Below are 25,717 nucleotides of genomic sequence, written 5' to 3'. Positions count from 1 at the left end.
GCCTGCTGACTGAAGGGTCCTGGGTTTGATTCTGGCCAAGGGCACATACCTTGGTTGCGGGCACATCCCCAATAGGAGATGTGCAGGAGGCAGCTGATCAATGCTTTTAACGCTTATCCCTCTCAATTCCTCTCTGTAAGAAAATCAATAAAATATATATTTAAAAAAATAATAAATAAAATATTTAAAAAAATGATTGAGTGGTTCTGAACATAGGTCCAGATATTCACGTTTTCTTGGTAAATCGGGCAGTCGTGATGCACATTCCTGCCTCCTCAGGCTGAACTCTGGACCACAGAGACTCCGCTCCTGTGTTATCTGACACGTTCCGCAGGCCAGCTGCTGGTGTCAGGCGTTCGGGGCAGCAGTGAGACTACGCAGTGGTTCTCAGCTGGGTGCTAGTCCACCAGTTCTTCCTGTGGGCGCATTTTGATCAGCGTATAAAACATACATTTGTTAAAATCTAGTGCACACGGTAGTGTTTCGCTTTTGTCTATCAGAAGAAACAGTGAGCTGTGCAGATGGGTCTGTGCTGTCCGACCAGGATGCAATTTGCTGAAAATAAATGGTGAAAATGTTATTCTTGTTTAAAGCTCAAGTCAAAGAAAAGTGGGTTATGGGAGAGCTTTGCCTTCTGAGTGTGTAAGAGAGCCACAGTTGGTGCAAATCACAGTGACAAATATCATAGTGCCAAGGGTCACAATGCCAAGTGTCAACAGTGCCAAGTGTCACAGTGCCGAGTGTCAGTGCTGAGTGTCACAGTGCTCAGTGTCACAGTGCTTAATGTGACAGTGCTGAGTGTCCCGGTGCTGAGTGTCCCAGTGCTGAGTGTGACAGTGATGAGTGTCACAGTGCTCAGTGTCACAGTGCTGAATGACACAGTGCTGAGTGTCACAGTGCTGAATGTGACAGTGCTGAATGTGACAGTACTGAGTGTCACAGTGCTCAGTGTCACAGTGCTGAGTGTCACAGTGCTAAGTGTCACAGTGCTGAATGACACAGTGCTGAGTGTCACAGTTCTGAATCACAGTGCTGAATGTGACAGTGCTTAGTGTCACAGTGCTGAGTGTCATAGTGCTCAGTGTCACAGTGCTCAGTGTCACAGTGCTCAGTGTTACAGCTGACTAAATTGGGTTAAAACTGTTGCCTAACCCTATATACTAAAGATGCAGTATTCAAATGGTGTTTATGCAGTGAAGAGTAACAACTGGATCAGTAGGAAGGTGGGGCAGCGAGCTGCAAGTGGGTGGCAGAGAGCTATAGGAAGGGGCAGAGCAGCAAGCTATGAGGGGGGTGGCTACAGGAGGGCAGGGCAGCGGGCAGACAGCTACTGGAGGGTGGCAGCGAGCTGCTGGCGTACGGTCTCGGGCATAGGGTACTAGTCTTTCATAAGTGGGTTTTCTTGGTGAGGCGGTGGCTGGGGCGGGGTTAAAGGGGACATATGTAGTACTTTCAACAATAAAGATAAATAAAATAAAAAACAAAAATAAATACTGTAGATGAAAACGGGACCAATATGACATGTCTTTATAATATAAGGGCTTAGTTAAACTGAAATAAAAGTCGTGATATCAGCAGTTTAATTTCTAGTGGGCTTTTAGAACAAATAATTGAGATTAAACTTTTTTTGGATGGTAAAATGTATGTAATATACAATTTGCCATTTTAACTTTTTAAGTCTAATTCAGTAACATTAATTACATCCATAGTTTTGTGCAACCCTCACAACAAAAACTGTTTCACAAACTCTTTTGTCACACCAAACATAAACTCTGGAACCATTAAGCAATCTCTCCATCCCCCTCGCTCCAAGCCCTCATAACCTCTAATCTATTTCCTTCTGTCTCTATGAGTTTGCTTATTCTAAAAGAGAATTATACAATATCTGTCCTTCTGTGTTTTGTTTATTTCACTTAATACAATGTTTTCCCCCCAATATTTATCTGTGTTGCAACTAGTATCACAACTTCATTTATTTTTATGGATGAATAACATTCTATTGTATGTATATGCCACGTTTTGTTTATCTACTCATCTGCTGATGAACACTTGGGTTGTTTCCACCTCTTGCTGTTATGAATAATGCTGCAATGTCCAAGTCCATTTGGGCTCCATAGCAAAACACCACAGATGGGTGGATTACAGACAGCAGAGATTTATTGCTGGCAGTTCTAGAGTCTGGAAGCCCAAGATCAGGGTGCCGGCATGGTCAGGTGAGGGCCCTCTGCTGGGCTGCAGACGTCTCGTCGTATCGTCACCTGGCAGAAGCAGCTAGGGAGTCTTTTATAAAGAGCACTGATCCCACTCGGCTGGTATTGCTCGTTGGCCTATGAACCAGGAGGTTCATGCCCAGTTGCAGGCTTGATCCCCAGTGGGAGGCGTGCAGGAGGCAGCCAATCAATGATTCTCTCTCATTCTCTCTCCCTTCCTCTCTGTAATCCATACAAAATATTAAGAAAAAAAAAGAAAAGCAAAAAGCACTAATCCCATTCATAAGGGCTCCTCTCATTACCTAATGACCTTCCAAAGGCCGCACCTTCTACACCATCACAGTGGGCATTCGGATTTTGAGGGACACAAGCATTCTGCCTATAGCACACACTGAACGTTGGTTGAAGTCTCTATGTGAGACTCTGCTTTCCATTCTTTGGGGCATATACCTAGAAGAGGGATTGCCCGGTCACACAGTAATTCTGTGTTTAGCTTTTTGAAGAACTAATAGACTGCCACAGTGGCCGCATCATTTTGCATTCCCACCAAAACCATATGTGGGTCCTGATTTCTCTCTAATGCTTATTTTCCATTTTTGATTATAGACATCCTAGAAGGTGTGAAATGCTATAAATAGCTTGAATGTTTAAAATTAAAATATAGTTTATGAAAGCTTTAAACTTTGTTTTAAAATGCCCTAAGTTCATTGATTTAAAAAAAAATTGTTGTATATTAAAATATTTTACATAAAATATTATTAGACCCTCTAATTCTTTTATATGTTAACACTAGAGGCCCGGTGCTTGAAAATTCATGCATTGAAGGGGGCCTCTCAGCCCGACCTGCCCCCTCACAGTCCGGGAGCCCTCAGGGGTGGGAGGCGACCTGGCGATCAGGAGAAGGCGATGCCCCATCACATCTCTGCTGCTGCCACCTCCGACAGTGCAAGCCTCAGCCAGTCTGGTTACCTGAGCCTGGGGCGGCTCTGGGTGGTGCAGCCGAAATCTGAGGCTTGCCTGCTCCCTGGGCCAGCCCTGGGCTGCTGGGGGGCTGAGGGGATTGGGGGACTCCAGAGGCAGGTGCTTGGCAGGGCTGAGGGGACTGGGTGCCACCATCTTGTGGCTGTGGGTGCCACCGTCTTGGAGAATGGAGCAGTCAATTAGCATATTCCCTCTTTATTAGACAGAATTGGCCATTTTTATCCCAATTGTAATGATCTTTAAAGCGTGTATAGTCTATCTTTAAAAAAAAAAAAAAAAAGGTAAGCCCTGGCCGGTTTTGCTCAGTGGATAGAGCATTGGCCTGTGGACCGAAGGGTCCCAGGTTCGATTCCAGTTAGAGACATGTATCTTGGTTGTGGGCACATCCCCAGTGGGGGATGTGCAGGAAGCAGCTGATCGATGTTCCTGACTCTCTACCCTTCTTCCTTCCTCTCTGTTAAAAATGAACAAAAGATATTAAAAAATAATAAAAAGGTAAACACTTCTTTGGAGGGAAAAAAGAACTAACTTTTTACAAATTAATGCCAACCTGTATTCCAATCATAGAAAACTAATTGGGATTCCCCAAACAGGTCATGCACATCACTCTCAAAAGTGCATCAGCTTCAGCATTCCCTGGGATTGGAAACAAATACAAATTCTCAAACCTTACCAAAGTCAGAAATCGTAGGCTAGGGCCCAGAGTCTGTGCTCTAACAAGCCCCCCAGATGACGCGTTTTCTCTGTTCGCGCCTTCCCTGTCCTTTACAACACTGGGAGAACATGGCGTGGCCTGGCAGTCCTGCTGTCACTTCCAGGATGGCTTCCCTCCCCACCCCCAAGCCACCTCCTGCCGGGCTCCCCCATGCTGTGCTGTGGAGTGCTGACACTTGGTTGTGTATCCCCTCCAGTTCGAAGCCTCTGTATGGGATTTCCATCTCTCACTTCTTCATCTGCTGTAGTGCTTACTGCATTATAGGTATTCCTTTAAGAATTGCTAATTTGAGCTGGGTTCCCAGTGGGTAGAGACAGGGTACATGAGATCACAGGGAAGGAGAGGAAGCCAGCTGTTATTTAACCTGTGGGGTAGGATAAACCATGGTAAAGGTGGTTTTACATTTTTTTTAAAGTTGTTTTTCTTATGGGATATTCTGCACACTTTCTTGTTAGCTTTCTGTCTACTTCATTGCTTTTTGCCGTATTTGAGCAGTGGTATGCTATTAAGATTCAGAACTATCCGCGGTGGGAGCGGGCCGGGCCGGCGGGAGGGAGGCGGCCGGCCGGAGGGAGCCAGCGGGGGAGCCGGAGGCCGCCGGAACCGGGGCTTCTGAGATGACGCCCGGCGCTCCCTGCGCCCCGGTTTAGGAAGCGCCCCCGGAGCCAGGCTTTGGGGCGTCGCCGGAAGTGAGGGACTCGGTTTCCCTTCGGGAGTGCACCGCCTGGGGTGCCCGACACTCCATCCCTGTCAGAATCCTGCTTACCTATGAAATGCAGTTAACGCATCAGCTGGACCTATTTCCCGAATGCAGGGTGACCCTTCTGTTATTTAAAGATGTTAAAAATGCCAGAGACTTGAGAAAAAAGGCCATGGAAGGTGCTATTGATAGTTCATTGATAAACCCTACAGTGATTGTCGATCCATTTCAGATACTTGTGGCAGCAAACAAAGCAGTTCATCTCTACAAACTAGGAAAAATGAAGACGAGAACTCTATCTACTAAAATTATTTTCAACCTGTCCCCAAATAACAATATTTCAGAGGCTTTGAAAAAATTCGGTATCTCAGCAAATGACACTTCAGTTCTAATTGTTTGCATTGAAGATGGAGAAAAACAAATAGATAAAGAAGACCTAATAGCTAAGGTAGAATGTCAGCAAATTTCCCTGGAAAATCTTCCTGAAATAACAAATATTACAGAAGTAAAAAAGATATATAAACTGTCTTCACAAGAAGAAAGGATTGGGACATTATTGGATGCTGTCATTTGTAGAATGTCAACAAAAGATGTTTTGTGAAATGACAGAAGCATTAAAAATGTTCAGCATTTATAAAAAAAAAAAAGATTCAGAACTATCAAAGGAACTTGCTTTAAAATACAAGGTTGCCTGATTTAAACTTTTTGAAGATAGTTGTATGGGAGGCAGACTCTGGAATTATTCCATTTAGGGTACAACAAAGGTCTTTCATGGAAGGAATCTTTTGTAGTATTTCACTACTAGTGGCCCATGCACGGCATTTGTGCACTCGGCGGAGGGGGGTTAAGGGGTGGGTCCCTCAGCCCAACCTGCGCCCTTTAATGGGAACCCTTGGGCGATGTCTGACGTCCTTAGCTCTGCCACAGAGGCAGGAGAGGCTCCCGCCACCACCACTGTGCTCGCCAGCTGTCAGCTCCGCTGTGGCTTGCTCTCTCTCTGGGTGCACACTGACCACTAGGGTGCAGTTCTGCATTGAGAATCTGCCCCCTAGTGGTCAGTGCACATCATAGCAACCGGTTGTTCCTCCATTTGGTTGATTTGCATATCACCCTTTTATTATATAGGATTCACTAGTTCAATACATGCTTTAGATATTTTTTTAATTGGACAACTTTTAACCCACAAAACTTAAAATATACCATAGTTGAAGATACCATCTAAGTTTTGCCACACATTCAATTGCTAAACAAGTAATGAGGTCTGTTGGAGAGGAAAAATTTTACTTCTACCCTCTAGGTTCTTTGGCTGGTCTAAAAATCACATTAGTACCTCACAGATTAATAGGAGAAAAACACACACAAATTTACATACATACATACATACATACATACATACATACAGGGCCCCATAAGAATATAAGACCCACTGATGTTCAGGCCAAGAAAGGTCATCCTTGGTAAAGAAAAGTTGGGAGGGACCTCAAAGGGAAGGAAGGCAAATCACAGGAAGTTGAGGGAACCAAGCTTTTGGTGACCAGTGTTCATTTGCCATGTCCTGAAGAGACAGGAGACACAGCCCTGCTGGGTGCTCCCAGCCCCCACACCTGGCCCACAGTCCTCGTAGTTCTCTCTGGTGATTGTCTTCTGGGCCAGGCCCTCGTCTGAATCTGTAGGCACGTAAAGGGGAGGCAGTAAGCTCTTCTGAGTCTTTTGGGCCACGATTGTCTTTAGCTCAAAACCTAATTACTTGCCAGAGTGGCACATTTGGGGACAGATCCATGTTTTCCAGTTTCTGGGATAAAAATTAAAATTTGGTTAGTGGTTGTTACGGTTTTAATCTCAATAGAGCTGCAGCGTTTTCTTAAGACAAACCTCAGCCACAGATACACTTTAGCGTAGGCTTCATGAAGCCTCATAACGGAGGCTGCGCTGGAGTTATCCTGCCTTTAACAGACTTCTGGTGCTCTGTTTATTTCCCACAATTTTCTGCATGTTTGTCTCAAATGAACCATAAAATGATTCAGTGCCAACATGTGGTTTTAATAAGAAATAAGCATGCGCAAATGAATGTTGAATTAGAACCTGAAGTTTTATACATACTGCGTGACTTTAGCTTGTAAGTCAGTTGATAGCTTAGCACTCAGTCAGTGTTAAGTAACTTATCAGTTACTATCCTAAAGTTTTCATTCTGTGCATCCATTATTTGGAGCACCTATTAATGATTGAAAATCAAACACTTATTGATAAACCATTATCGACAAGTTTTTATAGTACATTTCTAGTCAGGCTTTATTATTAAGTAGGAACAACTTTCTCCCAGAGCTCTTTTTTACCTTATTGGTTTTTAAATACGATATTATGGTTTATATTACACAAAAATGACAGATTATTTCATATTATAAAACTCACTTCTTGCCGAAACCGGTTTGGCTCAGTGGTAAAGCGTTGGTCTGTGGGCACATCCCCGGTAGGGGGTGTGCAAGAGGCAGCTGGTCGATGTTTCTCTCTCATCGACGTTTCTAGCTCTCTATCTCTCTCCCCTCCTCTCTGTAAAAAAATCAATAAAATATATTAAAAAACAACACTTGTTTGCAAAGTTCCAATTGCAAATAAGGCTCTTGAAGCAGGAAGTCACTGGCTGCTCGGCATTAGCGTTAGGCGCAAGTGGAGATTCCCTCTCTTCCCGCTCTCTGTGGAGCAGCATGAGGCTGTGCAAATGTCTGTCCCTCAGGCGGGTCTTGAGAGGGTGCAGAGAATAAAGAGGTTTGGATGTTATCATTTGTAGAATAGTTGAAGTGCTTAGGGCTTCTGTGCTTTATCCCCTGTATTCCTAAAGACATTTTGTGGGGGAATTTCTCATTTTCCCCTATCCTGCCCTTGGCATGCTGGCCTTGACTGCCTACCAAGGAAGTGGGAAGAATAGCAAGGGACAAGCCCTCCCAGCACAGCTTCGGGGTGTCCTCTTGGCACTGGTCGCAGCAGGTGCTGTGTGTGCCCTTGTCCCTGACCCAGCGTTACCGTCCTCTTCTGTGTTCACTTGCCTTGGTTCTGATGAGATGTCCCACTATGTACAGTAACATTATGTGGTCTTTTAACTCACCACAGACCCACAGGCCTACGCCCCTGAAAGCCGGGCTCTCCTGGGAGGATTCCAACGGCATGCGCCATGGCTGCTCAGTGGGCTGTGGTGAGAAATGCCAGCCAGGAGACAGGAAGCAGTGGGCTGGGTTCTTTGCTGCTGCTTTCCAAGAGCAGCATCTTTGTGGTTTAGACCTAGCAAACCATGATTTAAAGTCAACACCTACTGCACATGTGTCAAACACAAGGCCCGCGGGCCAAATCCGTCCCGCCAGGCCTTGCAATGTGGCCCGCACCGCGCTGTCATCACTGCACTCCGCTGCGTTTCCATCACAATGACAGTTTATGACTGTTCAGTAAACCATTTGGCCCGCGATTTAGGCTGGATTTTAGATTTTGGCCCCTTCTCTGATTGAGTTCGACACCCCTAACCTACTGTGTGGAATGTACCCTATGCCGGTACATTCCACACGCTTGTTACAACACACAGGCCTATAAGCATATGCTAAGTTAAAGAGAAGGAAAGATAATGAAACAAGGAAGATAAGCCCCGCAGGCAGGCCGGCTGCTTTAGAAGACGTTCAGCTTCCTTCCACCTGGGAATTGATAGCGTCTCACAGGCAGGCTGGGGTGGCTGCTCAGAGCTCTGCACTGCTCTCTCTGCGCGTTACCTCGTGGTTGTCAAACTTCAGCACGCACCTGCCACTTTGAAAGGTTGGTTATATAAAACCAGGTTTTCCAAATTTAATAACAAGTGAAGAGAAATTTATGGGAATTTGGAGTTGAGTACTTTTTGCCTATTTCTGCCTATACCTCATGCCACTACTCACCTTAATAGTTTGATTTCCACCTGTTCCTCCCCTTCTATTTTGATTTCTCTCTCTCTCTCTCTCTGCTGGAGGCTTGCCTTGGCCGACCTTGCCTTGCCTTGGTCTTGTTTGCTGTTTCCACAATTACAGTACAAACATTTCTTTCAGAACACTCATACAGGTCTGAGTGACAGACTTAGGGCATATATTCAGTAAAAAGATAACTAGAATAAAAGGTAAAAATTCTAAGGAAAGGTGAGGTGATGCACATTACCCATGAGTGTCCTTTCAGAACACTCATACAGGTCTGAGTGACAGACTTAGGGCATATATTCAGTAAAAAGATAACCAGAATAAAAGGTAAAAATTCTAAGGAAAGGTGAGGTGATGCACATTACCCATGATTGTATTTCAAGAGTCAGATTTATAGATGGTGTGATGGATGGATGAATGGATGGATGGATGGTTAGTTCACTGACTCATTTATACAAATGTGCGCTCAATCTTTCATATGTACAAGACATTATGCGTGAGGGGACACCTGTTAACAAGTGTGGTCCCTGCCCTTTGCCCTTGCCTTGCTCACGGCCTGGTAGGTGAAACAGACATTATTTAACAATTGGAATATAATGGGTATTTCCAAGGTGAAGCATGGAAAGATCTAATCTGGGGTCAGATCATGGTATTTTCCTGGAAGCTGCTATTGGTCTGAATTCAAGGTGTGAATGGTAATTAGACAAAAAGGGGTTCAGTTAAGGCTGAACAGTCTAGGCAGAGGGGATCATGAGAAGGCTTTCGGGGGTGAGGCCAGTAGCTGAGAGCATGGAGGATGGTCAGGCTGCTTGAGATGAGCCAGTTCATGCAGAACCTTGAAAACCATGAATGTTGTTTTACTTCACCCCAAAAGCAATAGAACATCACAGGAAGCTTCCTCACCTGGGAAGGGGAGGAGGATGAACTCTAAGGCCGGACATCAGTTAGCCTGTCTCTTATGCAGGTGAACTTCTGTTGTGCTCTCATGCCCTTCAGCGGCTTCAGTGATCATTCCGGACGAACCCACAGGGCCAGGCCCTCTGATTGTCATGGTTGTGGAGCCAGTAGCTTTTATGTACATAATGGAGTAACACCTGTTAGAGTTAGTTTTTATTTATTTAGTGGAGTAGCATCTGCTAGAGTTAGTTTTAGATTATTTCTTACAAAAGTTTTAAATGCCTTTGGTTATAGTCCCCTTGAGACCAAGCCCCTGCTTCCATCACCCTTCACCGAGTTCACCTTAGCTCTGGTCACTGAATGGCCTTCAGTAACTGCTCATAGTGTTAATGCAGATTGAATTAAACTAAGACTTTTTGAATTGTCATATTGAGTTTTACTTAATATTTTTTCCATAAAAACTTGTACTTTTTAAAGGTCTTCAGAGTTTGTTTGTTTTTCCATTCTGTCATGATAGTTCTTTCCATTAATTTCTTTCTCATCTAACTTAATGATGGAAAGGCAAGTAATGATTTAGTCACCAAGTAAGTAAAGGTATTAACATGTAATAAAATCTTTTGAAAAAATATATAGTAAAAGTAACATGCCTTGGATGAAAATTAGTAAATACCCTGTTGTTTATTAAGAATTTGATAGAAACAGTAAATATTTTATGAAAGTATATTTTATTCTTTGTGGTATTTGGTCACTCCTTGTCTCTTATTAACAATTCTAATTAGGATGAGAATTTTTTAATTATATTGGACTTTCTTGGTACTGTATTGTAATGATGTCCCAGTCTTTCCATAAGGATATAAAAAGAATAAAAGTCCTATAAACATGCAAATTCAAAGAATGAGTTGCTTCATAGCAAAGGTTTTTCTTTTTCTTTTTTTCTTTATTAATCTTCACCCAAGGATATTATTTTTCCATTGCTTTTCAGAGAGAGTGGAAGAAAGGAAGGGAGGGGAACAGAGAGAGAGAGAAACATTGATGTGAGAGAGCCTCCTGTACAAACCCCAACCAGGAGGTATGTGCCCTTGACCAGGAATCAAACCTGTAATCCTTTAATGCGTGGGCTGACACACTAACCAGCTGGCAACACTGGCCAGCTTCATAGGTTTTTCTTTATACAATAGTTAGACTTCAGTCCTTCTTTCTCTGAAGTTTAATTTAATATGAAAAACTATTTATAGGAGGCACTCCTCATGTGAATAAGTGTGAAACCTTCATGGTCTTAAACTCTGTGCATGTGATCTACCATTTAACTACCAATAAGTAGCAAATCAGCTGTCGGGGGTGTGTGTGTGTGTGTGTGTGTGTGTGTGTGTGTATTTGTGTTTTATTAGGAATTTGATTGAAACACGTAATAAATATTTTATGAAAGTATATTTTATTTGTAGTTTTTGGTTGCTCCTTGTCTCTTATTAACACTTTCAGATGGTTCATTGTTATTTTGTTTCCTTTAACAATGAGACTAAAGAATTTTGTCATCAGTCATACCTCTGTTTCCTATTTAACAAGCCCTCCATTCACCTGCTCATGCTCAAGTAACCTGTATTACAATATTTTTACCTTAGAGAAAACTCAGTGTTCAAGGAATGGCTTCAGTATTACTAGAGGTCCAGCACACGAAAGAGTGCACAGGTAGGGTCCCTAGGCCTCGCCTGCGATCAAGCCCATCTTCTGCCTACTTGCCAGTTCCCAGTCCCATCCCACCTCCCCAGCCAGCCAGCCCCAGGTCCCACCTGCTGCCACCACCAGCCACCCAGTTTCCCTCGCCAGCCCTTGTCCAGTCCTGTCGCCGCTGCCAGCCACCCAGTTCCCCTCACTGGCCCTCATCCCATCCCACCACCCCTGCCAGCCATCCCCGGGTCCTGCCCCGTTGCCGCCATCAGCACCAGCTACCAGGTTCCCCTCGCTGGCCCTCATCCACCCCCACCACTGCTATCAGCCAGCCAGTTTCCCTTGCTGGCTACTGGACGAGTGGCCATTCATTCGCTTATGGTTGCTGGCCTTTTATTATATAGATTATGTGTTCTTTACTCAATAAAAATTGTATCAATAAAACACCATTATGTTTCTCCTTAAAATAAAATGGTGTCAATAAAATACCATTATGTTTCTTCTTCTTTTATAATTATTTGCATTTAGATTTGAATCCTTAATTTTGCATTTGTTTTCTAAATGGCACCATTTAAAATGTTTTGTGAAAACATTGACATTTCCTATTGGATTTTGAGAAAAGAATATCTTTAAGGAAGAGTTACCCTATGAGCAGGTGATTTACAGTAGTTTCTCTTGGCTAACCCCTGTTAAAATTCGAAATATATGTAGTTAACTCTTTTTGTAGTTGAATTAGAATTAGTTATCTATTATAAGCTATTTGTGAGATGTGTGAAGTGCTCAGACAGGGCTGAGCACATAGGTGAGCACTAAGGATTTGCCATTATTATCTTGATACTAAACATGGGAAAATGGAAATAAAGTGATTCTGAATTTTACATTGAAATTCCATATTGTCAGTGGTCATGAAAAAATTATAGTTTACTCTAAAGCTCTCTGTGGAACACTATTTTTATAGTTAATTTTCATGTATGCCGTATTTTGTTTTTCCGCATTTCCTCTATTTGGGATTTCTCTGTAAATTTTTTTAAACTTGTCATACTTAAGGATCTCGTCATTTACTTAAAATTCTGTATCCTTCTCTTAATCAAATAATTTATAAAGCACTTAAATTTTATACATCTAAATGGTATTCAATTAAAAAAGCTCCTGTTTTCTCCAGGAGCAAGCTGCAGTTGTCTATTTAACAGTGAAGAACATTGCAATAAATTTGCTTTTAAAATCTTCCCTCTTTTTATCCCATTTCCCTCTCTCAGGAGTGAATAGTGTTAGACAAAATTGAGATGAGTTTCAATTAGGGTTTTTAAACGAACGTTTTATTATAAAGGAATTGGATATTTATTACATTTTAAAATGTAAGTAAATTGAAAGAAGAAAACCAGTAAAAGACAATTGGTTTTATATTTTGTGGCAGATTGTTCTATTCTTTTTCCTCCTCTATTTTACTATTGATGTAGAAGGAGAGTATGTCAGCTTTTACAATTAATAGTATGGCATTTTATTCTTATAGTGGTGTTGTTTTTTTTGAGGTCCATTCATTTAAGAAATATTTATTAAGAATCTTATTATATACAGATGCTCTTCTAGGGTCTTTGATTCATTAAGACAGAACACCCAACCACACCATCGTAACTTCCCTACTTCCTCCTAATCTTTATTGCACTCCTACTGCAAGAGCTTCCAATGAGTTGGCCTGACAAATAGGATGTGGTTTGTGAAAGGACTAAAACTAAGATGACATCAGGGTCCAGTTGGCCTATACTATTGGACTTATTAGGTTGCCTTTAACTTAACGCTTTCATAATTCCTAAGTAGTAAGAGCACTAAGAGCATCTCTTGTTCTAATGTTTTGTCTTTGACTCTAGTTCCTGACACAGAGCTTCTAAATCCCTTGGGATTTCTTGGGTAAAAGGAGTGTCTTTTGTTCTAATGGGGCCGCTCTTGGTGGGCTGGATAGCTTGAGGATGCAAGCGGGTCACTAGGAAGACCAAGCCATAATTACTGCTTGGAACTTTCTCCCAACCCTTCATCCTCTGGGGAGTGGAGAGGGACTGGAGATTGAGTTAATGTCAGTCTGATGAAGCCTCCATAAAAATCCCAAGTGCAGGGTTTGGGGTACTTTCTGATTGGTGAACATATCCACGTACCAGGAGGGTGCTGCACCCCAACTCCAGGGGAACCAAAGCTAGAGACTCTTGCAGCCCTGACCTTATATTTCTTCATTGATTGTCATCTGTATAAACAAAAGTGTTTTTCCTGAGCCCTGTGAGCTGTTCTAGCAAATGATCAAATTCAAGGAGGGTGGTCTTGGGAACCCTCCAATTTGTAGCCAAGTTGGAACCAAAGTTGTAGGTAACCTGGGGACCTACTTCTGGTAGTTGGCAGTCCTGTGGAACTGAGCCCTTAACCTGAGGGGTCTGCGCTAACTCCGTATCAGGACTGAATTTAATTCAGAGAACGAGAGGGAGACAGAGAGAAGCATCAATGATGAGAGAGAATCATTGGTCAGCTGCCTCTTGCATGCTCTCTGCTGGGGATCGAGCCCACAACCCAGACATGTATGTGCCCTTGATAGGAATCAAACCCCTTTCAGTCCGCATGCCGACACTTGATCCACTGAGCCAAACTGGCAAGGACACTCCTACTATCTTTAGCCTTCTCTCAACTTTTAGATTGTCCTGAGGCAGTTTGATGCTGTCAGTTCAATTCTTAATGGATACTGCTTTGCTGTACATTTGTTTTGTTTCAGGACTTCTGATTTAGAATTTATTATGTGCTTTATAAAACCATCATATTTCATGATTCTAAAAAGTACTTTTTAACATGTTAACACTTATAAAATTAAGAAGTGCCTTATAATTGACTGTTGCTTAGAATTACATTTATAGTTGAATTGGTAGCATTTTTAAAAAATATTTAGTAGGGTCAGTGGAATTGATATAATAGATGAAATTATATATGGAGGGTAAGCAAATGCAAATACAAAGTTTATTTCTTACTACTATTCTCCCATTTTCGCCAGAGAGTCTCTATTCTTAATTCTTTTGTTCTTTAGTCAGAATTCTTTTACAGTATTTTACTGTGTGGGGTATGTGAATGGTACATTTTGTGAGTATCCATGTGTCATTTCTTTCCTTGCCAGGTGCCAGGTATAGTGTTTGACTATTGGCTTTCTCTCAGTAGTCTGTTATCTGCTATAACATCCTTCAAGTCTCTTATCTTTTCTGTCATGATTTCTGTTTTGCTGCGTTGAGCCATTTTTTCCACTTGATCTTACCACAAATTTGGACCTTTGCCATGACCCATTCTTTCCTTCAGTTAATCTACTGTGTGGTTTATTTGGAAAATTGTGTTTTGATCCTGAAGACTTCTCTCTGCTGTAGTTAAATCTCCCTAGGTTCCCTTGTTACTTTCCTGTCCCATGTTGACCTCTCTGTCTTCAAGCAGCTCTGTTTGGTTGTGGGTTTGCTCCCTTTGTCCTGACTGGTCACCGTTGTTTGGATGCGCAGCATCCTTATATGTTGTTGTAGTTTCCTTGTTAGCTTATTAGTTCTGGTCTTGGTATCTAGTGATTCAGGGAGATAAGCCCCTCACCCAAGGGTCATCTGATCTCTGCACACCAGGTTTTTCCTAGAACCACTCATTTCAAGTCCTTTATTTCAGGGTTCCAAGAAGCTGGTTTTGAGGCACTTGACCAGCTCTGAGTAAAATGAAGCCCACACACACCCCAGTTCCCTTCTCTACATCCCTCAGCCCAAGCCTTCATTCCGTGTAGCTGTCTGCAGGCTCCAGGCCTGTGTCTGCTACAGCAGACAGATTGAAAACCATGGTGGAGGTAAAGGAGGATGAGTTCATGGCATCATCTTCCCAGGATCATTTTCAAGCCTGGATCTGTTTCTTTTTTATTCCCTCCTGGTTGTAGATGGTGCCTAGACTTACTACCAACGGGGAGAAAAGCAGTGGGCATGAGGGTTGGATGATCTGCGGGATAAATGATACATTTTTCAACTTGCTTCTTTCCTTGCCAGAGGCTGGCTGCACTTCCCTGCCTGCTGCTAACTGATTTGCAGTTCCTCCCTGTTCCATGGTGGGCTTGGCCTCATGACTTGTTTTGGCAAGTTGGTGTACGCAGCTTTGGGAGCTGAGACAAGTTTTCATCAGCCCGCTTGCCTCTGCCATTTGTGCTGGGAATAGCATGTCTCAGATAAGGTCTGTTCCTTCTGATTGGCTCTGGGAAAGAGAAGGCACTGGAGCACCAGCCACAGCCCGAGGGCACCATGCCGACCTGTGGCTGATGTCCTGTGAGTGGGAAAACAAGTTTGTTCCCACCGCTGGGCTCAGGGTTGCCAGGGTAGTGCAGCTGGGCTGACTGATGAAATCTGGCTTGATTTCTTCTTTCTTTTATCAGTGAACGTTTTTCCCATTGCATTGCCTTTTAAAATCTGTATCAGACCCTGAAGTTTATTTCCTTTCTCTTCTAACTGACTGATAGGCACAAACTACTATTGTTATAGTCAAACACTAATTAGCTGTGGTAGAGTGTTCACAAATTAGATAACAAGACCAAACCTATGAACAGAACTGAGGGAAAGGTGGCAATTTATTACATTCATTATCTAATGCCCTAAACTGTACCCAAAAATATTCTTCTGAAAGCATGACTTCTATTTAATTGTACAAAGTAAATTACTTACAGTTCTCAACACCTGGGCTTTAATACTGTTTTTTATGATCATCAATGAAAAAAAGTTCGTTGGAGAAACATTTATAGAGTAGCTTTCCAAAGCTTCTATTTCCTGGAAAACACACACACACACACACACACACACACACACACACACATTTATGTGACTTGTTGACTTGACTGACTAGCAAACATAAGAAATGGGATCTGTATTTGTGTTTTATCTCTTTTCTATATAATTCATATTCACTTTTTTTTTTTCTTATTTAACTCTCAGGGCATTGTTCTGACAAGTATTTATGTATAAGTCAGTAGTTGATGAATGGAAAGAGGATTCATTGGACTGTAAGCCAAAAGACCTGGGTTCTTCCCTAATTCTTCTGCCAGCTTTCTCTTCTTCCTGAGCTTCTCTTTTTTTATTCCTTTTGTTCATTCATTTATGTACTCAATAGCTGCTGAGCACTCTCCTGTGCCACGCACTGGGATGCAGTGATACGCAAGCCAAATACCGCTACCTTCCTGCCCTCATCAGCTCACTGTCTTCTCTTCTCACCGGCCCGCTTCCCTCTGCCCATGCTCTAATCGGCCGCTGCCATCACTGCTCAGCATCCTCGTCTTTGATACCACAGGATTGTTGTGGGGATGTGGGGGTGGTACTGAGAGAAAGGTAAATAGGTGTGAGGGAGAGAGAAAACAGGTGAGCTACACAGGTGGCCTAATCACTATACAAACGTATTTTTAGTATTTTTATTTTTCATGATTCTTTTCAAGTTGTAATTTTGCAAATATTCTTAAAGGATGTATCTATACAAATGATTTGAATATTAGGTAATATGTTTATTGCTCCTGGCTAGTCTTCCAAATTTAATGAATTTATTTTATTTTTTAGAGTTTGGGAAGCCATCAATTAGAATATCTTTATTACTAAAAATCCAGTTGCTTTAGAAATGGGAAAAACCTGGAAATAAGCATGTGCCTTAGTTTATAAGAGCAATTGGGACAAAAATAAGTTACATAATCTACTTTCTATTGTAGGACTTCTTGAGAGGTTGGTCACTCATTTTTCCTCACCCCCCTCTTTTTTTTTTGCTCTCTGAGTAAAGAGTTAAAGTGCTGGCTGGAATGGAAGGAAGGTGTTGTAGATGGAAAGACAACTGAACTATACATGCTAATGTCTTCCTCAGCTACAAACGAAACTCTTAAGAACAACCTGATGGTATTTTATGAGGGATTAAAGTCTGCATGCAGATTCCAACTGAAAACATCTGTTTCCTGACCCAGTGCCAGAGTTCTAACATCTTGCAGGAATTCTGGTTTTGATGTTTCTGAGTTTCAGGCACCTCCCTCTATTGCTTTGTGGCTATTTGCTTAGCTGGCTTAAGGCAACACTGCTTAACATTTTGGAAATGACTCTGAAGGACTGAAAATGAACTTCTTCATTTTCTTCTTATACACAAAAGGAAAAATTCAGATTTCATTAGCAAGAATCATCCCAATTGTTTGAATAGTTATTGTAAGAATTGTAGGGTGACCCACAGTTCATTAAAGAAGCCAAGGAACTGACCATCATTCATTCTTGGTGTCTATGAATCTGTTTCTATTTTATTTGTTTATTTTGTTCTTTTAGTAAACTGGGATTGAAAGATAAAATTTTTAAAAGAATCCAATGAAAATAAGTGGATCACTGAAGGGGCCAATGTATATGTGTGTGTATGTATGTATATGAGTGTATCTACATATATAAAAGCCTAAGCAATTGTTTGGTAGCTTTGATGCACAATCCACAGTGGAAACATGGCACAGACTGATGAATCTCAGAGGGTAGGAGTTAGGTGGGAAGAGATTAACCGAAGATCTTTTATGCATAAAAGAGGCCCAGTGCACAGATTTATGAACCAGTGGGGTTCATTGGCCTGGCCGGCATCCTCTTGCAATCCGAGACCCCTTGGGGGATGTAGGACTGCTGGTTTTGGCCCGATCCCCACAGGCCAGGTCGAGGGACCGCACTGGTGCATGGATCTGTGCACTAGGCCTCTAACATTTATATAAAGATAGGGTTGTTTTTTTTGTTTTTTTTTCCAGACTCATAGCTACAGAGAACATTTTGACTGTTGCCAAATGGCTCAATGGTTGGTGAGACTGGGTGAAAATGGTGAAGGAATTAAGAAATACAAATTGGTTGTTACAGAACAGTCATGGGTATGTAAAGTACAGCATAGGGAACATAGTCAAGAATATTGTCATAAGTATGCATGGTGTCAAATCGGTAGTAGATTTATCAGGGCAATCATTTAGTAAGTTGTATAATGTCTTATTGCTGGGTTGTACACCTGAAACTAATATTGTATGTCAACTGTACAGTGGTGCCTCGCATAAAGAACGCCTCGCACAGCAAACGCTGCACACAACGAACTTCATTTCATGATTCATACAACGAACTTCGTTTCACACAACGAAGTCACCCGAGCTTCCACGACCGTTTTGCCCGAGCTTCCACGACTGCTTCGCCCGAGCTTCCACGATCGCTGCCGATGTATTGCATCCTTCCGCGCAGGCACTGCAGGCAGTCGTTAGTCACTGCGCTTAACTTAAGCACTTACCGCGGCAATCGTTCTTCATTACGAATTAAATCACGCACGTATCACGGCAGTCGTCCTTTTAAGTTAAACTCAATATTTTTTTTATATAAATTTTTTTTAAATTATGTTTTTAGATGTATCTAAATAAAAATAATAACAAAAAATTTATCTTTTTTTATGTCATCTTAGCATATTTTATGCTACAGAACGAATTATTTTTTTTAACATGTATTGTTATGGGAAAACACGTTTCACATAACGAACTTTTCGCATAACAAACTTGCTCCTGGAACGAATTAAGTTCGTTGTGTGAGGCACCACTAATTGGAAAACAAAAAAAAGATAGGATTCCCCCCCTCATCACCACCTTTCCTGAAGTAAATTGAAACTTTTAAAAGTATTTCAAACTTTGGCCCTGGCCAGGTAGCACAGGTAGTTAAAGTGTTGATACACCATGGTTGCAGGTTTGAGCTCCCCCTCCCTCCCTCCCTAGGGGACACTTATAAGAATCAACCAATTCATAAATAAGTGGAATGCCAAATCTATATCTCTCTCCCTCCTTTCCTCTCTCTCTAAAATTAGTAAGTAAAAAACTTAAAAAACATATATTTCTAATTTTATTTCTTAAGAATCTCAACTACCAAATATCCTGGGTGTTTTCTTGTTGTTGTTGTTGTTTTTGTAGGGCACCAATTGGATGTACTTGTAGCTCATTTTTACATTCTGCTAAGTCAGACCTAGGTTGATAATTCTTGATAACATAATTCCACTGCATATATAATGTTTACAGATCTGTGGAAATTGGACTAGTGCGAACATTTGCCAGGAGTCAGGTAACATTGAATGGTGTGTTATGAAAGTCAGTGTGATTTTCTGTTCTTCAATTTTATTGAATGCTCTGATTGCTAAATGTTAGCACTGGGCATGTCTAAGGACAGTTATGCTAATGAAGGGTTAATATTGGACCTTAGCCTTCCATGTTATTAGGTGTATGTTCAGGAATTATGTATTCATAATTGTTATGCTATATCTAGAATCTTCTATTATAAATGATCAATTAAAGAAATATTTTATGAGGAAAAATTGGAAATAAACCATCAAGAGGTAGTTAAATAATATGAAATGCTATGCAGTGGTCAGAAAGGCAGATCTATATATTTTTTAAAAAAATATATTTTATTGATTTTCTTACAGAGAGGAAGGAAGAGATATAGAGAGCTAGAAACATCGATGAGAGAGAAACATCGACCAGCTGCCTCTTGCACACCCCCTACCGGGGATGTGCCCGCAACCAATGTACATGCCCGTGGCTGGAATCGAACCTGGGACCTTGCAGTTCGCAGACCGATGCTCTACTGCTGAGCCAAACCGGTTTCGGCAAGACAGATCTATATTAACATGGAAATATCTCCAAGACGTTATTTAGGGGGGGGAAATTAAATTTTGGAACTATATGTATCCTAACGCATGCCTAATTTTTTAAAAATCTAAAACTAAATATTGTATGTTGAGATAAATGAGAAGATATATCCCAAACTATTAACGTCAATTAATTTTGATTATTGGAATTAGGGAGCTCCCTTTGACCTTTAGTTACAGGCTTCTATATATGAATTTTAGTGTGAATGTAGTCATGCTTTACTTGTACACTTATTTTTTATTAAGAAAAAAATAAGAATATAAACAATTTAAAAAATTGTTTAAGCAATAGTATAACACACCCCAGAGTACCCACCACTAAGTTTCAGCTGTTATCAATATTCTGCCATTTTATCATCTGTATCTCCACTCTTCACCTTGAGTACTATTGTATTTTTCAAAATTATATTTGTAGATAAAATCTGTATACACTGAATCACATGTACCCTTTTGAAGGAGAATATGGTCATGTAATCCATACCCCATTGTGATATTGAATATTTCCATATCCCTAGGACGTGCTATATGGTGTCTTATCCCAATCTGCCTGCCCACTCTTAGAACTTTATAGAAATGGAATCCATACAGTATAGACGCTTTGTGTCTGAGTTTTTTTGCTATACATAATGTGTGTGCGAATTGTTAGTGGTATAGCAGGTATCAGTAGTTCTTTTCCGTTTGTTCCTATGATTCAACTGTGTGAATATGCCACTGCTTGTATAGCCTTCTTGTGTTGATGGACACTAACTATTGTGATTAAAGCTCCGGTGGCATTCATGCACAAGTCTTATCGTTGACATATATTATCATTGCGTTTGAATGCATACCTGCGTGGAATTTCTGGATCAAATAAAGACTTAGCAAACCCCCTTTGAAAGTAATTATTCTGTTTTAAATTCCTGTCAGCCAAATATGAGAGTTGTGGTTACTCTACATGCTTATCGTCATTTGGTTTTTGTCAGACGTGTTCATTTCAGCCTTCTTAGTGGTGATATAATGGCGCCTCAATGTGTGCTTTAAAAAATATATTTTGAAATAGGGGTAAAATAGATATAACATAAAGTTGGCCATTTTAATCACTTTATGTGTAATCAGTATCAGTGACAATGTAGGGTAACCATCCCTACTCCTGAACGATTTCATCCGCCCAGGCGGAAAGTCTGCTCTCAACAATACCCCTTCCTCCCCTCTCCCTGAGCCCCAAGGAGCCTTCAGTCTGGTTTCTCTTCCTCGGGGAGTTTGCCTGGTCTAGCTATTTCATGTAAGTGGAATCATACAACGTTTGTCCTTTTCTCTCTGGTTTGATATTTTCAGGGTTCATCCATATTGTAGCATACATCAGAGTTTCATTGCTTTTTATGGCTGAATCATATTCCATTGTATGGATATACCACATTTTTGTTTATCCATTAACTTATTGATGGACACAGGAGTTATTGGTTATTGTGGATAATGATGCAATGAAAATTTGTGTACAAGTATATCTTTGAGTCCCTGTGTTTAATTATTTTGGCTGTATAACAAGGAGTGGAATAGCTAGGTCATATGGTTATTCCAAGTTTAACTTTTTGAAGAACCACACTGTTTTCTCAGTGTGCTTTAACATTTCCTTGATGGCTAGTGATATTGAATATTTTTTTTATGTGTTTATATTAGTGATTCGTCTATCTTTTTTGATGATATGTTTGTTCAGTCTTTTATGCATTTAAAGAGTTATTCGTTTTTCTTTCTTTTTATTAAGTTTCTAACATTCTTTATATATTTTGCATAGAAATTCCTTGTCAGATGAGTTTTGTAAATATTTACTTCCAATCTGTCGCTTGCTTTTTTACTAAGAGTATATTTTTAAAAAATAAAAAATATTTTTAAATAGTATTAAAATACACTTAACCATTTTAAGTTACAATTCAGTTGCATTAAGTCTTTTTAAATTGTTGTGCAACCAGTTTCCCAAACTCTCTTCATTTTGCAAAACTGAAACTATCCATTAATCAGTAACTCCACATTCCCCTCTTCTCTCAGTCCCCATTCTACTTGGTTTCTATGAATTTGATTACTCTAGATACCTCACATAAGTGTAATCATACAGTACTTGTCTTTTTGTGACTAACCTGTTTCGCTTACCATAATGTATTCAAGGTTCATCCATTCTGCAGCGTCTAGTGTTGAACAGAGGAAAATGGGCAAAATGTTCATCTACAGAATTCAAGATCTAATTCAGGGTGGGGCAAATGTAGGTTTAAAGTTGGTTATGTGGAAAATATAAAATGAATAATACAAGATTAAACTGCATTTTGTGTACTCACACTGTATTCCTATGTTCGCTGTACCCTCTATTATGTATTAAGTACCAACTTAATGGGTTATTTTTATCAAGGGAAGAATGTTAGTATGACCAGTAACGATAAGACCTTTTTCATCTTATAAATGTGAACTATTTACACTCTTGTTAAACTGTGATACATTTACATGTGGGAGGAGAGAGTACAAAAAAGAACATTAAAATCATCTGTAATCCCTCTGCCTGTTGTCCTCTTGGTATTTTATTACATATTGTGTACTTAAAAAAAATTAGGATTTTGATAATTTAATTGGGAGTACTTCAGTTTCAGAATGGACAGTGTCAGATGATTTCATGGTTTCATGACAAAACTAAACTAAATTGGACGCCTATTTGTAGCACTTCTCTGTATGGGGTGGGGGTGAAGGTGACAAACTTCTCTGAGATTCTAATTTATCATCTTAAACTAATCTATTGACATTGGTTTTTTTCCTCTCACTGCCATTTCCTGTCTGAATGGAAGACAGATTTTTCTTTCTGTGGCCACTGTCAAGCCCAAGGCATTCATTTGTTCCAGCAGAATAAGAGAGCTTATGTCAGACTCTTAATTTCTGAATAAGTATTTTAGAAGTGACTTAATGCCCTTAATTCATGGGCCGTTAATTCCTTCAAAACTGTGGTCTCACACACTCACATACACACACACACTCACACACATTCATTCATGTTGTTTTCCACATTTACTCTTCACTTGCCGGTGAGCTGAACACAGAATGCTGACACGGGCCTGGTCTGCTTGAGCATCCCTGGCACAGGCCCATAGGTCCGAGAGTGGATCTGAAGAGGTTGGTGGGTGGGTCACTGGAATTCTGGTACTTTTATTTTAGGATATATGGAGGTGGGCTCTATTTTTAGAATTTAGGAACATTTAAAGCAAATAGAGTATACTGAGATGAATGCACTTGGATGTTTTTAGGTAGAGCAGTAGACAGGGCCCTTGTCTGGCGTCTTCATTCTAGCTGGGCCTATAGGCGAATTACACAGCTTCTCTGGACTTCCGTTTCCTCATCTATAAGATGAGGTTGTGAGGATTCAGTGAAATAAAACCTATGAAGTGCTTATTAGCACAGTGCCTGACACATGAAAAGTGCCTGGTAATTCTTGTTACACACCAAATTGTCCATACCTGTTAGGTACGTGTGGTGGTGATGCCCACTGCTCATGCGTCATTCCTGCGCATCACTCTTCTCCTTGCTGCTCTGGTGTGCGTATCAGGCATCAGGAGCCTCCACTCCTTCACCATCCATAGGCTGCTCCTTCCTTGAAGGGTGCAGCCTCCCAGTCCACGCCCGCTCCTCTGGTCCCTGCCTCTGCTTACTCCTCCAGTGGCCCTGTCTCCTCTTCCCTCCCCTCCGCCTGCCTTGCCCTCTCTGCCCTTCCTCACTCATCTCCCTCTGGGCTCCCTCTCATTTCCTTCTCTCTCCCCTCCTCTCTCTCCCTCTGTCCTCCCCTACTCTTCACCCTTCAACTTCTCTCCTCCTTCCTCCTCTTTCTTTTCCCTTCTCCTCTCTCTGCCCCTCTTCCCTTTCTTTCTTCTCCCCTTCCCCTTCTTTTCTTCCACATTTTTTGGACTTTCCCTCTCTGCTCCCTCCTCATTCCCAGCTCTTTCTCCCTCTCTGGCTCTCTTCCCACTGCCCCATTCCTTTCTCTCTCTTAATCCTAACACTTGGTCTGCTAAGGAGCAGACAGCTCTAGCTCTTAAGCAGAAGTGTGCCACGTCTTTAAAGCTTTTATTACTTGTGATGAGAAATAATCATTTTGTCATTTTGGTAGCCGGGGCTTCTTCATATTGTGCTTCCCTTCCTCTTGCAAAGGGCACCACAGCGTCATCTGACCACACGGCTCAGAAAGCTAGTGCAAAGCTAAAGGCAGTTAAGTTAACTTGTTTCTTAAACCTATGTATTATATACAGTAATGTATGTATTTGTTTAATGTTAGCTTTATTATATACATAGTTAAGATGAAATAATGTTCTCAGTAATAATTATGGGGTTGTATCGTCATGCTAGGCAAAGTCTAAGCTTCCTGCCTAATTTATTTGATTCTTCTTTTTCTCTTTTCAGATTCCCTTCTCATTGGTCCAGTTTCCTTTGTGGGAATCCTTAAAAGTAAGTTTTCCAATCTTCATATAAAATTGCTTTCTAATTATTGTATCATAAATATCCAATTGTTTCAGTTTGTAATAATAGAATATGATATTGACTAGCAATTTAAAAACTCAAAAAAATTTTAAATATATTTTTATTGATTTCAGAGAGGAAGGGAGAGGGAGAGAGAGATGGAAACATCAATCATGAGAGAAAACTATTAATTGGCTGCCTTGTGCACCCCCTTCCTCCTCCTCCCCCTCCCACTGGGTATCAAGCCTGCAACCTGGGCATGTGCCCTGACCGGAATTGATCCCAGGACCTTTTAGTCTGCAGGCTGACACTCTACCCACTGAGCAAAACTGGCTAGGGCTATTATTTTTAAGAATTGAAAATATTTTTTACATGTGGTTTACATGCCAATTCAATCTTTTAAACTTGTTCAGTGTCTGTGGTACTGAGAGATCATCATAACGGCGTAACTGAATCCTCAGGTGTTAAGGAAACTGCTTTACTTTCTTCTGTATTTCTTCTCTACCCATAGACTTTTATTTCACTTCCCTGCGTGCGCACTCGTGTGTGTGTGTGTGTGTGTGTGTGTGTGTGTAGAAGTTAAGGAATGACGATGATGGAGAATGAAAAGGAAAAGAAGCAAGACCCTGACTGTTAGGCCAGCCCGCTCATCCCCACATCTGAGGGTGGGCAGCAGGAGGCGGGCTGCTCTGACTGGCACCTTCCCTCGCTGCCACCCACAGGCCTAAGAACCCCCTGAGAAGGAGCAGCGTCTGCTGAGTTGTGAGTTAACCTCAGGGAAGGTCACTCATTTGTTTAAAACAGAAATTTTTAAAAATCTGTCTTCAAGTACGCAGAGACGTGTTTTCATCTTCTGATGCAATGATTTTAAATACTGTGGCTCATGCTATGAGCTGTGTGGGTGTCTGCCAGCCTTCTAAAGACTGTGCTAGGAGGGACGTTATTAGCAGAACGTCCTGTGGGTGAGATGAGTCCTGCTGTGTAAGACTTCAGCGTTGTGGTGCACGCACACACATCTGTCCCAGCTGCACGGTGCCATGTATTCCTCACTGTGGATAATGATCAAAAGACGGTAAAAGCCCTGTTCAAGGGGAAATGGTTGATAAATGATTAAGCTGTAAAATGGCGAAGTGTCTAGGCGGGCCTTTGGGAACACGGGAAGTAAAGGCCTTACTCCCGTGGCTGAGGGAGCCGGTGACCGTGGTTTGTGTGCTCCTGCCGCTTCCCCTGAACAGCAGACTATCCAGACTTTAAAATATTCTGTGGAGTTCAGAATGTGAGGACACTAAAATGAGACAAAGCATTAATCCTGAAAAATAAACCCTGGAACATTATGTGTTTAGAAGTAGTTCTGATTTTAAGGAGTGGTACAGATGACCTAATACAGGTTTTGGGGTCTCTTCTGGTTGTGTTTGGTTTGGTTTTACCCTTTTCTCTGGCGCTTGGTGACAGTGGCCTCTCAGCGGGGTTTCTGGGCATGATGTAG

General features: G+C 41.3%; 2 protein-coding genes across 9 annotated transcripts in view; both read left to right on the top strand.

Moving 5' to 3' along the window:
* SLC25A26 (solute carrier family 25 member 26) overlaps positions 1-25,717 on the top strand; it is a 125,163-nt gene that overhangs the window by 63,438 nt on the left and 36,008 nt on the right. For 7 of the 8 annotated variants that reach the window (XM_036430588.2, XM_045578952.1, XM_045578951.1 and 4 more), the window contains one exon: positions 24,175-24,219. The exons of the other annotated variant lie outside the window; for it this stretch is intronic. In XM_036430588.2, the coding sequence (XP_036286481.1) occupies positions 24,175-24,219 (45 nt within the window). The remainder of the gene's footprint in view (positions 1-24,174; positions 24,220-25,717) is intronic. 8 annotated transcript variants of the gene reach the window in all.
* On the top strand, positions 4,499-5,253 carry LOC118715033 (EKC/KEOPS complex subunit TPRKB-like). Its single transcript, XM_036430594.2, has one exon. The coding sequence runs from the start codon at positions 4,680-4,682 to the stop codon at positions 5,205-5,207; it is 528 nt and encodes a 175-aa protein (XP_036286487.1). The 5' UTR covers positions 4,499-4,679; the 3' UTR covers positions 5,208-5,253.

The sequence above is a fragment of the Pipistrellus kuhlii genome, unplaced genomic scaffold (genome assembly GCF_014108245.1).
Source record: "Pipistrellus kuhlii isolate mPipKuh1 unplaced genomic scaffold, mPipKuh1.p scaffold_m20_p_11, whole genome shotgun sequence".
NCBI lineage: Eukaryota > Metazoa > Chordata > Mammalia > Chiroptera > Vespertilionidae > Pipistrellus > Pipistrellus kuhlii.
Note: the sequence above shows the minus strand (reverse complement) of the source record. Positions and strands in the feature narration are given on the sequence as shown.